Here is a 13,644-nt window from a genome sequence, read left to right as displayed (position 1 = left end):
TAATGACATTACTACATATTCAAACAAAATTGTCTTAATTGCAAATTAGCCAGAGGACGCTGAAAATTTTCAAATTAAATCTGATTGGAGATGGAGAGAGGGAAATGGAATTTCTTCACTAACAATCATTTGTGGCATGTGTTAACAAATATAATGAAATGTCAAGTTTGCCAATTCCTTTGGAAGTATCATTTTCAATTTATGATTACAGTGTCACTTATGGTTGATATACCCTAGAAAGAGGATGTCAGAGTGGGGAGAAGAAAAGAAAGAAGGTGAAAATATATGCAAGCTGTTTAACAGTGTGCCCTTCATTACACCCCCAGCAAGAAAAGCCTTGTTACTCATTATCAAAAATGCATATTAACTCTGTCATATTTACCATACATCTTTTGTCATAAATAGCATCCAATTAGCAAAATGGATAATCATGACAGTAACCCCCCAAATGATTTCTGCCTTATCCTTGGTTGATACCAATCAAAGCTACAATAGTTTTCTACAGTATATTTCAATATGCAGAACTTAATAATGGCTTGTTGAAATTATAGGAAGAGCACTATCTGTAGGGATATTATGCATTATCTAGCACTAAAATGAATAGAAGTTGGGCAGTAAGTGTGCCTTGATTGATTAAACAGAGATGACTTGGTTTTTATTCCTAATCTAGTAACAACCTGCTTTTCAGGACCCAAATACATTTAAGATAGACTGCTTTTCAACGGCATGCAGCACTGATTGATCTTTCTTTGTGGATTTGTTTTACACATCTAGTCAGTAGAGAGATTTGTTAGGGAAACAAAAATTAACATATGCCAGCTAATTGTTTGGCTTTCTTGGGCAGCAGCCAGCAAAAGAGCATTAGCAGTATAATAATAACGACTGGTGCCCTCAAGGCATCCCTGAGTGCATCTGTTCCTTATAAGTCACAAACTGTTTTTCTTTGTTAAGTACATATGGGGTGGAAGGAGGGAGGAAAATATAATGATTTTGCTCAATGCTGTCTTCAATATAGTGATGAAATGCCCAAAAGGTACAAAAGTATCTTTGATTTTGTGTAAGTTATAAATTGAAGCAATATCGATTGTTCGATATGCTACTACATATCAAAGTAGTAGTATACTACATATACTACTACAAATTCTAAACTGACATGTCAATAGTATATTTTATTTCATTACACACACACACACACACACACACACACATTAAATTGATATCCTGCTATTTCCCACCCCAATTTTTTTTTTATCACAATGAAAATAAAATAAAGTTCTATGAGAAGATTGTACGTGCTGCAACATTATTGATAAAACACAGACAGGTTTGGAAATGCTAGGGTTAGTATGTATGTCAACCTTTATGTTTACAGCGTTATGGTAAATTATTCTTCTAGGCAGCAATAATAAGCATGACATGTTTGTAGGCATGGAATCGTGAGCTGATAAAATAGAATTTATTATTAACTAAAGAAAAGCATGTAAAACGTAGGATGATCACTCAGCTCATCTGAATATATTCAAGGTTGGGTGAAACTCATTATTCAGGACTCACAGCCATGATAACTTTGATTTTCATCCATCCATAGCATGGCCAAAAGGTACCATTTAATGAAGTACCATTCAGAGAGTAAATGGGGTCATATAATACACACTGTGGTTGCACCTTGTGTTCGTGTACTGATAGCTGTTTAGAGTGTAATGATGAACCAACAGAGCTCATTTTTCCTTGGTAATAAATTCACGCTATTAATAGTTATCAAATGTGTGGGCCATCTTAACTGAATCACTGCACGAGACCATAATTCTCTACTATCATATCAATTTTGAAGCTTCTTTTGTACAGTGTACATTTTAGGGGTTATTTTTGGTGGTATTTACCACTCTTCTCTCAAACTAATTTGAAGACAGTATTAGTTCACTATTTCAGATATTTCTAGTTCCAAAGGGAACTTTAAACTGTGCTTTCACTTTAAATTGCTAATCTAAGATTCTGTACTAATTGCCCATCATCAAATGCAATTAGCAATTCTTTCATGTGTGGTTTATGTAATGTAATACTTCAATTACATTATTCATTCAGGTTCTGTTTTGGATTATAGGCTGAAAATTCTTTATTAGTGTAGATGTAACCATGCTGCTGGAGTTTTAAAAAATTTACTGATTGAATAATTAATTGGAAAAGAACAAGCTGCAGATTTCTGATGGATTTATGAGACAATTACTCTGTCATGTGGATATCTATCTTACACTATAGAAAACAGTAGAAAAATAAATTTATTGTAATGAGACAGTCAAAACAGTAAATATGGGATAGTTCTAAAATTTGTAATGAATTCACTCATTGACATTAAAACAATTCTATGATGCAAAAATATTTTCCACGCATTTTCTACACTATTAAGAAATATTTGGGAGCCAAGTGAACATACTAAAAACTAACAAAAACAGTCATTTGAAAAAAATGAAAAAGCGGACATATTTAGTACTGTAGCGCAAACTTATACTTAAGGCAATAAACAGTTAATTATGGAAAACAACACAAATGTTGAAGATTTACATCCATACAGTATATAAAAATGATACTAATCACTGAAAACTCAGAGGGGCAACTACCAAGTTATAAATCACAGAGCAATCAGTTTGGGAGGTGAAAAAGTCCAAAGAATCACTAGATGGCAGAAAAGAGATGCAGAAAATGTTAATTCAGATTACTGTTGGTGGTCCTGATTTCTGCTCTCCATATCTGATAATCCTAAGGATATGCTTTGAAACAAAGTATTTGAAATATGCAGTTTTGTGGAAAAAAAATTACAAACATCTCTTCCATTGTTTTAAGGAATATTTAGGAGGCTATGATATACATTGTATAAATTGTATGCTGTTTTTCTCTATTTTTTTTCAAAGATTATTGGCTACATAGAACATTGAATCATAAGACTGGAAGGGACATCTTTTTTTGTATCGTGGTGACCAGAAATGGACAAAGTATTCCAATGTGGTCTCACTAGAATTAATTTTTATCAAATTATATGAAGCAAGCAGTGTAGCCTGACATACACCGAGATGTATATATAACTTGCAAATATATTTTAGAAGGCTATGGAAAAAGGCTCCATATTTTATTCCATTATCAGTTCTAATTCAGAAACAGACAGTGATATATCAGTAACTCACACCTTTATCAAAAGTGGAGTAGATACCCACTGTAGCATTGCTGATATCAGATGAACAATTTGCTTCTCTTCAATGACAAAAATATTACAAAACGCAATGTCTTTTCTGATGGATATTTTAAATGACAGGGTAAACTACAGCATCAACCCATGTACTTATATAGCCTTGTGTTAGGCTACTATTTCTTTACTACTTCTGTGTCAGCTGAACTTCAGGTATTTCAAAACAGCTTTCTTTTTAATATTTGTGAGTCTATTTCAAAAATGATATTTTTTCTAGCTTCAGCAGAAAGGGAGTGATTTGTGCACTTACAGGTGTGCTTGTTTAGTGTCCCCTATGGCACAGATTGGACAGATTTTGTAAAAGATAGCATTACTTTTAAAGAAACATGCAATTTGACAAGCAATTGCATTTTTCCTTCATTTTATTGCCATATTTTTCATCACACTTATTGTTTTCCAACTGTCAGTAAATTGCTCATTTTCTTAGTCTATTACATTTGTAGACCTATTTACTGTTTATAAAGCAATATGCACTTACAGGTTTTGGAGATGGCTTGGGCTCTGAAGGTCGCATGTGCAAGTGGGTCATCATTGCCTGAAGACGTTCACGTTCTTTAGAAAGCTGTTAAAGAAAGAGTGAGATCAGAAGCATTTTAGAAATGACTAATAACAGCTATTTTATTTCATGTGATACATCTTATCTTGGAGACTGTTATGGAGTAATGTTCCTGCATATCAAAGCCTATGTCAAAGCCTATGTGAAAACTTTTAGAGAGAGAGAGAGAGGGAACTTGGATTTTCAGGAGTGGAGGGAGAGAAAAAAGAAAGCTGTATAACTTTTGTCATATTTAAAAGGTCAGAGAAAACAAATAATACTTCATCTTTTTGTCAATAAGAGAATTGAGGTCATTACTGACTCAACAGTAGCAAGTTACTAGGTCTGTAAATTAGATGGCCCATAGTGTCTCTTTACAGTCCTATGGACACTATTAGCAATGGGCTAGCGCCAACAGAGGTGAAGGGTCCTCATAGCATGGTACCTGCCAAGACTGTCTATACTTTTCATCCATTCCCATGAGGTTAAGTTAGTGCCCCCTGCAATCTACCATAATTAATCTAAGTCAATAGAGTGACAGGGACTAGGCAGTGTGAAATGTTGAACTCTGCCACTAAACTGACATCAACAATGTTCTAGATCTCATTACAATGGGTGGACCTTACATTTCTATAGTCATACAAAAAAGGGAGGAGGGAAAAACTCATAATTGGTCACTCTGAAAGTAGAAAGTCCATTGAGACTTTTATATTACAACATAATATTTGTAAATATAAATTGCACCTCAAAGAAAGCCTTCAACATGGTTCATAAAAGGACCAGGATTATTTGTGGCCCTCTCCTTTGGTTATACTGCTATATTATAATATAGTACTCAACAATTATATTTAGTTTTGTATATCTAAAATGCAAAAATAAATGATCTTTCAATTTTTAAAGGCCCAAATAGTATCATATACATACTGTAGATAAAAACCCTAAAAGCACTATGCCAGTAAAATTAACTTTAATATACTAAACAATACATTAAATGAATACTCTAAGACTTTAGTGTAAAAACTTCTTTTCCATGCCAAACTCATAAATATTTGTAATAATTGCAAACACACACACACACACACACACCCCTCTGAGAATTTGGATGGGTAAATAAAGCAGTCTTCGTACTGTATATAAAATGAAAGAGAATAATAACTATAGTTATTTCATTTCCCGCTGTTTAATTTTCAGGCAAAAAAAAAAAAAAAAAGGAATCCAAACCATGCAAAACCAAACCAAACAAAAACCCACAGCCCCTGACCCATACAACCCATGCTTGTATTATATGAGACTTTTCCATTGTATGTCAGCTATCTCTTTTGCAGAATGAGCACAAAATGTAAAATGGTAACAGTAAAGCAGTTTAGGGCTATAAAGGAAGACATGCTTTAAATAGATTACAGTTTAATTGGTCTGTGCTAAAAAGAATATTAAATATAATTCTGCTAGAGCTTATTTGGTCCAAAATGTATTTTCTACCTGGACTAAACATTTGATTCCCACATTTAAGTCTTTATTATTTTATTGGATCCTGTTGTTAACTAACATATGCCTTATGTCTTGTGGCGTTCTCTCCAATTATACTAAATGAAAAATTTCTAGTAATTTGTCTTTCCCTTCCTCACCCAACCTCCCAAATTATTGAAACTATATGTAAAAGTATGATTCTGAGCACTGATTTACATTAGCCATTTTAGGAATGACAATATATTCAGAATATGGATATTTTCAAACCTGTATTTCTAATTGTTGGACCACTTGCATTTGCACCCGACACTGAGCAGTGCTTCGGTCATCCAATGCATGTTCATTATTAAGGTGCCTAGTAAAAGAAGAAATAATTAAAATAATTAAAAATATAGAACATTAGGTAAAGATTGATAACCTTCTCAATCCTATTGCTTCTCTTTCTCTCTGTGTATGTTCTGTAAATACAATTCTTATGTGAGAAAGCTAGTTACTGAAACCCAGTTCAAATCTAAACTGCTGTAACAGGCATAATACAACTACCTTGCAAGAAACTTCACTATTTCCCTAATGGAATTCACTGCAAAGTAGTTTGGAAAATGCAACTGAGCAGTCTTGGTCCTGGCTATAAGATATGATAAGAGACACAAGAAAATGGTGCACAAAGGTACAATGACAAGGGGACCAAATTTAACACTTACTTTATAAAAGAGCTAGTCATGGGTACCTTTGATAGGAATAAAGTAACACCACATGTGTCGTGATGATGCAAATGGTACTAATTATAATGACAAATTCATATCATATATGTGACATAATGTAATTTTGACTTTTACTCAGATGCCTATATAACTAGTTCCTTTTACCTGCCAGTTGTGAAGGGATAGATATGTCTAAATAAATACACCTAAACATTTAACCACACATCTTTTTATGATTTGAGTACACTTACCAAATCTGAACTTTTCCCTCTCCGCCACATGATAAGAGCACATTTTGGTAATAATATTTGGATATTGTCAATGAAAACAGGACCATTATGTCTACCTTTCAACACACATAGCCTATGAATTTAGCAAAAATGCATTTCTGGATGAGCAATGCAAAAAGACAAAGGGTACAGCATTGGAAAATGGAGAAGTATAGATGAAAAAATGCAAATAATATACAAATGTGATCACTACAAATTCACTTGGGTTAAACTTTAATAAAGTTTAACTTTATTAAACTTTATTATATATGACAATATATTTAGCAAGTCATTATTTACTTTACAAGGAAAATATTCTACTTGATAAAGCAATTTGTACTTTCTACACCTATATCTTCATATATAAGTGAGAACTTCCTAAATTCCAGTCCTAGAGAAAAAAATATAAGCACCTAGTAAGTTTCTTACCAGGCTTACCAAATAGTTGATTGAACAGGAGATTCATTTTTAAAGAAAAGTAAGTGACCTATTTTAAGTTTTCAAGCTTATTTCACTTTTTAAAAAAAATTCTAAGCAGTATAATTGAAGGAGGTATGATGCTTCCAGAAGAACCATCTGAAAAAGAATGTATGGGTGAGTTTTTTGTTTGATTACTCTTGATTTAAATGACTGATATCAAAATTACAGTAAGGAGCTGATGTATTAATTGGCTATGTGACACATCACAGAATTCTGGTCTGCAAAGATATTTTAATATCTCTTTGATATATTATTGCAATTAAATTGTAGCAGTTGGGATAGTTAATTTGATTAACTATCGTGGTCGTGGGTTTGGGGGATAACCCACTTAGGGGAGGGTCGGGCCAGGCCGGGATGTGCGGCGGGGGGCGGGGGGGATCTGGGGGTAATAGGGGGGGTCAAGCTTGTCCAGACTGTGTTTCTATCATTGGTACTGTGAGTGGGAGGGGTAGATATGGCGGGAGCAGGGGGCCATATCATGTTAAGGGAGCACGCACCCGCTGTCTCCAAGCGGTAGGGCGCTCCGGCCCCCAAAGCTCTACTCGATTTCCAGGTTGCACAGATCCTCAGGGCCTGGGCCTTCGACTGATGTTGTGCAATGCCAGGTCTGTAGTAAATAAAGCCCCCCCCATTTGTGATCTTATTCAGGAGGGGGGAGCGGACCTGGCGGGTATTACGGAGACCTGGTTGGGCCCGGAGGGAGGGGTCCCTCTGGTAGAAATGTGCCCACCAGGCTTCCATGCATTCCATCAGCCGAGGCCTCAGGGGAGGGGCGGAGGAGTAGCGGTTATTATTAGAGAAGGTCTTAGGCCGAGGGAGACCACTGTTCCTCAGACGGCCGGTTGTGAGTCCCTCCTTGTGAAGTGGGGTCATGGGGTGCAGATGGGCTTGTTGATCACGTACCTGGCTCCCTGCCACGTGGCTGCAGCCCTGCCTGAGCTACTCAATGTTATCGCCGCGGTGGCGGTTGATACCCCCAGACTTATGGTCATGGGGGACTTTAATCTGCCATCCGCGAGTGAGGCATCTGAGGTGGCTCGGGAGTTCATGGCTTCCATGACGGCCATGGACCTGACCCAGTTAATTCATGGCCCTACACACAGGGGGGGAAACACACTGGACCTGGTTTTTGTCTCTGGACCGTGGTTGAGTGATCTTGAGATAGGGGACATAGTCACTGAGCCCTTGTCATGGTCGGATCACTCTCTCCTTCGCCTTGACCTTCGAACCGCGGTACCCTGCCGCAGGGAGGCGGAACCGGTAAGATGGTACCGCCCCAGGCGCCTGATGGAACCCGATAGGTTCCAGATGGAGCTTGGGCCAATCTCCGAGGATCTTGCACATGCCTCGGCTGGAGACCTAGTGGCCTGGGATAGAGCGGCCGCTGGAGCTCTGGATCGAGTCGTGCCTTTGCGGCCTCTGACCCGGCGCCGTTCTCACCTGGCTCCTTGGTTTACTGAGGAGCTGAGGGAGATGAAGTGCCGGAAAAGATGCCTAGAGAGTAGTTGGAGGGCTAGTCTTTCTGAATCAGACCGGACACTGGCAAGATCTCATATTAAGACTTACCTAGTGGCAATAAAAGCAGCAAAATGTACCCATTTTGCTGCTCTTATTGCGTCATCAGATAATCGCCCAGCCGCCCTGTTTAGGGTGACCCGCTCCCTGCTCCACCAGGAAGTGCGGGAGGACCCCTTGGAGGGAAGAGCCGAGGATTTTGTTCAATATCTGCATGACAAAATCACTCAGATTCGGGAAGGTCTGGACTCTGACTGGGTAGGTCCAGCGAGGGTGACGGAGGCAGGTCTTGAGAATGTTATCTGGGACGAGTTTGATCCTGTGACCCCAGATGACGTGGACAGGATTCTGGGTAGACTGAACGCGACCACATGTTTGTTGGACCCGTGTCCCTCCTGGTTAGTACTGGCTTCCCGGGAGGTGACGCGAGGCTGGCTCCAGGGGATTATAAATGCTTCATTGGGTGAGGGTACCTTCCCTGCCGCCTTGAAGGAGGCAGTGGTGAGGCCTCTCCTCAAGAAGCCTTCCCTGGACCCGGCAGTATTGGCTAATTATCGTCCAGTTCACTTCGTTGCGAAGGTTGTTGAGAGTGTGGTTGCGCAACAGCTTCCCCAGTACCTGGATGAAACGTCGTATCTAGATCCATTCCAGTCAGGTTTCAGGCCTGGGTACAGCACGGAAACGGCATTGGTCGCGTTGGTTGATGATCTCTGGAGGGCTCGGGACAGGGGTTGCTCCTCTGTCCTGGTCCTGTTAGATCTCTCAGCGGCTTTTGATACCATTGACCATGGTATCATGCTGCACCGGTTGGAAGAGTTGGGGGTGGGAGGCACCGTATTACGGTGGTTCTCCTCCTTTCTCTCCGACCAGTCACAGTCTGTGTTGACAGGGGGGCAGAGGTTGACCCCGAGGCCCCTCATATGTGGGGTGCCGCAGGGATCGGTCCTCTCGCCCCTTTTGTTCAACATTTATGTAAAGCCGCTGGGCGAGATCATCCGTGGTTTTGGGGTGAAGTACCATCAGTACGCTGACGACACCCAGCTGTACATCTCCACCCTGGACCACCCCAACGATGCCCTTGAAGTGATGTCCTGGTGCCTGGAGGCCGTACGGATCTGGATGGGGAGGAACAGGCTCAGGCTCAACCCATCCAAGACTGAGTGGCTGTGGTTTCCGATGTCCCGATATAGTCAGCTGGTGCCATCGCTGACTATTGGGGGCGAATCATTGGCCCCCCACGGAAAGGGCTCACAACTTGGGCGTCCTCCTGGATTCATGGCTGTCTCTAGAAGAGCACTTGATGGCCGTGACCGGGAGGATTTTTCATCAGGTTTGCCTGATCCGCCAGTTGCGTCCCTTTCTAGATCGGGACTCCCTACACACAGTCGCTCATGCCCTCGTCACCTCTCGTCTGGACTATTGTAACGCTCTCTACATGGGGCTCCCCTTGAGGTGCACTCGGAGGCTCCAACTGGTGCAGAGTGTGGCCGCGCGGGTGGTTATGGGAGCAACATGGAGCTCCCATGTAACACCTCTCCTGCGCGAGCTGCACTGGCTCCCGGTGGTCTTCCGAGTGCGCTTCAAGGTTTTGGTTACTACCTTTAAAGCGCTCCATGGCTTAGGACCTGGTTATCTATGGGACCGCCTGCTACCACCAATAGCCTCCCACCGGCCAGTACGCTCCCATAGAGAGGGGCTCCTCTGGGTGCCGTCGGCCAAACAATGTCGGCTGGCGGCCCCCAGGGGGAGAGCCTTCTCTGTGGGGGCACCTACGATCTGGAACGAGCTCCCCCCGGAGATATGGAGGATCCCGGATCTTCGCACCTTCCGTCGCGCGCTTAAAACGTTTTTATTTCATCAAGCTGGCCTGGCCTAAATCATCTCCTCTTTTAAATTTAAATTTTAAACATAAATTTTTAATCTGTTTAATTATGGGGTATTTTAAAATTCAGCCTAAATTATTTAATTTGTTTTAATTTATTTTAGATTTTGTATTTCCTGTGTTTTATCTTCTGGCTGTTCACTGCCCTGAGTCCTTCGGGAGAAGGGCAGTATAGAAATTTAATAAAATAAAATAAAATAATTCCAACCTCAATTATTCACCATTTCCAAATAAGTATGCATTAGAACTTGAATCTAATAAACAGGGAGGAGTTTTTAACTAACAATAAGTGAATAAATGAAATACTTGTACGGATGAGTAACTATTGTTCTAATAAGTAATATTTTTCATTCTATTTGAATATACACTGGTGGCAGACATACTGGAGTTATCTCTATTCACAGGATATGATTGTCAACATTCCTAAGTAACTATCAGCATTTAAATTATATAAGCATTGCATGAAAACTTTGCTATCATTGGAAGGAATGTGGGAAAAGTATGTCATGTGAACACAATGTATTACAAAAAAATGAAAAAGAAACAAAAATTACTCTATTAAATTATGTCCTAATATCAGTATTTTCTTTTTTCATTTAGATTTCATAATAGCTTCTTTTCTATGCTTTCAAGCTCTTAATTACAATGAAATTTCTTTATGCACACACTGATTTATAATGGCGTACTCTTTAGCAAACAATGACATCAGGCATATTGATAACAAGCAGCCTAGGGCTTTGAATGTAGTAGTAGACTTGGATAAGAAAGTTGTTTATTTATTTATAAAATTTATATGATTGGCTGCCCATCTAAACACATGGTTGCATATATATCAATGGTGAAATCCAATTTTTTTTACTACCGGTTCCATCCTGAGGGAAGGATATGGCAAAATCTCCATTCCCACCCTACTCTGGGGTCAGCCAGAGGTGGTATTTGCCGGTTCTCCGAACTGCTCACATTTTGTAAACATTTAAGTATATCTTTTCATGTGACAACACTGAAGAAATAAAACTTGGCTACAATGTAAAGTAGTGAGTATACAGCTTGTATAACAGTGTAAATGTGCTGTCCCCTCAAAATAACACAACCCACAGCCATTAACGTCTAAACTGCTGGCAACAAAAGTGAGTACACCCCTAAGTGATAATGTCCAAATGGGGCCCAAATAGCCATTTTCCCTCCCTGGTGTCATGTGATGCATTAGTGTTACAAGGTCTCAGGTGTGAAGGGGGAGCAGGTGTGTTAAATTTTGTGTTATTGCTCTCACTCTCTCATACTGGTCACTAGAAATTCAACATGGCACCTCATGGCAATGAACTCTCAGGATCTGAAAAAACGAATTATTGCTCTACATAAAGATAGCCTAGGCCAGTGTTGGCGAACCTTTTTCTTGTTGCGTGCCAAAAGTGTGTGCGTGTGCGCGCAATAGTGCATGCATGTGCCAGCACCCATATTGCAATGTGCACCCCAACTGCGCATGCACGCATGACCCCCCCATGCTCCCCTGCGCATGCGTGCATCCCCTGCCCTGTTTTGGGCCTGGAAAGCCTCCTGCACCAAACTTTGGCATCCCCAAGCCTCCAGCTGGGAGGGAGGGAAGCCTCAGCCCTCTGCTCCTGTCACTGCCGGGGAAGCAGCAGTTCAAGAATCTCCAGGGTGAGGGGGCAACTTCTCTCCCGCCCCATCAGGCTTCTTCTGTGGCCCCAAGCCTCTAGCTGGGAGGGAGGGAAGCCTCAGCCTGCAGCTCCTGCCACTGCCAAGAAAGCAGCAGTTCAAGAATCCCCAGGGTGAGGGGGCACATTTCTCTCCCACCCTGTCCAAACCAGCCACCATTCTGCTCCTTCTCTAGCATTCGCTTGGCCGATGGCGCAGCGGTGGGCATGGCAGAGGCCAGGAGACAGGCCCAACTGCGGGTGGCCCAGCACTACCATCCAACACCCGCTACACCCACCGCTGGCCGAGCCAGGCTCTCCAGCCACCACAGGGGAGGCAGCGATGCCCACAGCCCAGGGGATCCGTGCAGCTGGCAGAGTGAGGCAAGAGGGTTTCTCGGCCCTGCTTCAAAGGCGGGCACGGGGTCACCTGTGCAGGCAGCTCAGCCTCCCCCCCCCTCACCTGCTGCTAGCTCACCAAAACTCCACCAGCTGCACTTGCTCGGCTGGCAGCTCCCAGCAGAGAGAAGTCCAGGCAGGGTGGCGGAGGCCATGCATTTGGAGGCCGAGGTGGTGGGGCCAAGATTGCTGCTGCTGGCCAGGAAACAGCTGCTGCTTTGTCTCGCCAGGGAACAGATGGGTAGCCAGTTGCCCTCCAGCCTGGCAACACGTGCTAGGCTCACTGAAAGACTCGCAGTCAGCCGGGCGAGCGGGGCAAGGCAATGTGGTTCTTGGCACAAGGCAGCCGGGTTGCTCAAGTGACCCAATCCACCAGGTGAGGAAAAAGCAGCGGTAGGCCCTGCACGGCTGTGGCCCACAGAAAGCCTGTGGGTGGCAAGTGGCTGGGGAAGCCTGCGGGTAGTAGACCATCAGGGGAGTTGCAAAGCTGCCAAGCTCCCAGCGGGGAGGAGCCGAGGCAGGGCAGTGGAGGCCACACATTCAGAGTTTTTTCCTTTTAAGCTGAGTTTGCTGCTTTTCCCTCGCCTGGCAGGTCAGGGCACTTGAGCAACCCGGCTGCCTTGTGCCAAGAAAAGTGTCGCCCCACCACGCGGGGAGAGGGTAGGGAGGGGGAGAGCTACTGCCATCACATACTTCTTTTTCTCCTTCTGGCATTGAACTCGGCCAACTTGCTTGTCCCCAACCATGCTTGCTTACCCTGTTCCTTTTTATTTAGCTGCCACTCGAACTTGTCTAAGTCAAACATGGCTAGGGGAAGGGGCAGTGGGTGGGCAGCTGGCCACCCTTCTCGTGCAGTTGCTGCTGCTGCTGCTGCTACTCTTCTAGGGTGGCGGTTCTGCAGAGGAGGAACGCCGGAGACACCATGCTGCTGGGAAGCGGTCATGCTTCCTTCGCAGAAGTGGCGAGGGAGGGTGCACCGGGGCTGGCTGGCTTTTCTGGGGCTCCCGAGCTGCCCAGATGCTCCGGACTACCTGGGGCCGTGCAAGAAACCCATGCAGGTGGGGAGGGAGGGAAGCCCCCTACCCTGGCTAACAGCTCTGGGCTCCTCACTCCATGTCTTTTGGCACATGGGCCCATTGCTCTTGCCACTGCTAGTCTTCATGTGCACATGCACACCAGAAATCAGAAGACCAAGTGGCCAACCTGCCTGCACACACTGGAAACAGGTAGATTATCCTCCTGGAGCACGCATGCGCAATGGCTGGCTGCTCTTCCGGTTTCCAGTGCGCCTGTATGTGTGAAAACCAGCTGGTCAGTACGCCGGAACCCAAAAGAACAACTGGCAATGGCTCTGCGTGCCACTTCCAGTATATGTGCCATAGGTTTGCTATCACGGGCTTAGGCTATAAGAAGATTGCCAAGACCCTGAAACTGCACTGCAGCACAGTGGCCAAGACCATACAGTGGTTTAACAGAACAGGTTCCACTCAGAACAGGCCTCGT

The 13,644-nt window shown here is 42.8% G+C and overlaps 1 protein-coding gene across 12 annotated transcripts in view; it reads right to left on the bottom strand.

Annotated features, from left to right (window-relative positions):
* The window catches only part of FOXP2 (forkhead box P2), a 1,221,669-nt gene that overhangs the window by 42,049 nt on the left and 1,165,976 nt on the right, over positions 1-13,644 (bottom strand). For all 12 annotated transcript variants that reach the window (XM_087874168.1, XM_087874175.1, XM_087874172.1 and 9 more), the window contains 2 exons: positions 5,508-5,595; positions 3,717-3,800 (listed from right to left, as the gene is read on the bottom strand). In XM_087874168.1, the coding sequence (XP_087730294.1) occupies positions 3,717-3,800; positions 5,508-5,595 (172 nt within the window). The remainder of the gene's footprint in view (positions 1-3,716; positions 3,801-5,507; positions 5,596-13,644) is intronic.

The sequence above is a fragment of the Pantherophis guttatus genome, chromosome 7 (assembly GCF_059756535.1).
Source record: "Pantherophis guttatus breed Tessera chromosome 7, ASM5975653v1, whole genome shotgun sequence".
In the NCBI taxonomy this organism is placed as follows: domain Eukaryota; kingdom Metazoa; phylum Chordata; class Lepidosauria; order Squamata; family Colubridae; genus Pantherophis; species Pantherophis guttatus.
The sequence above is the reverse complement of the archived record's forward strand: the minus strand, read 5'-3'. Positions and strand labels throughout refer to the sequence as shown.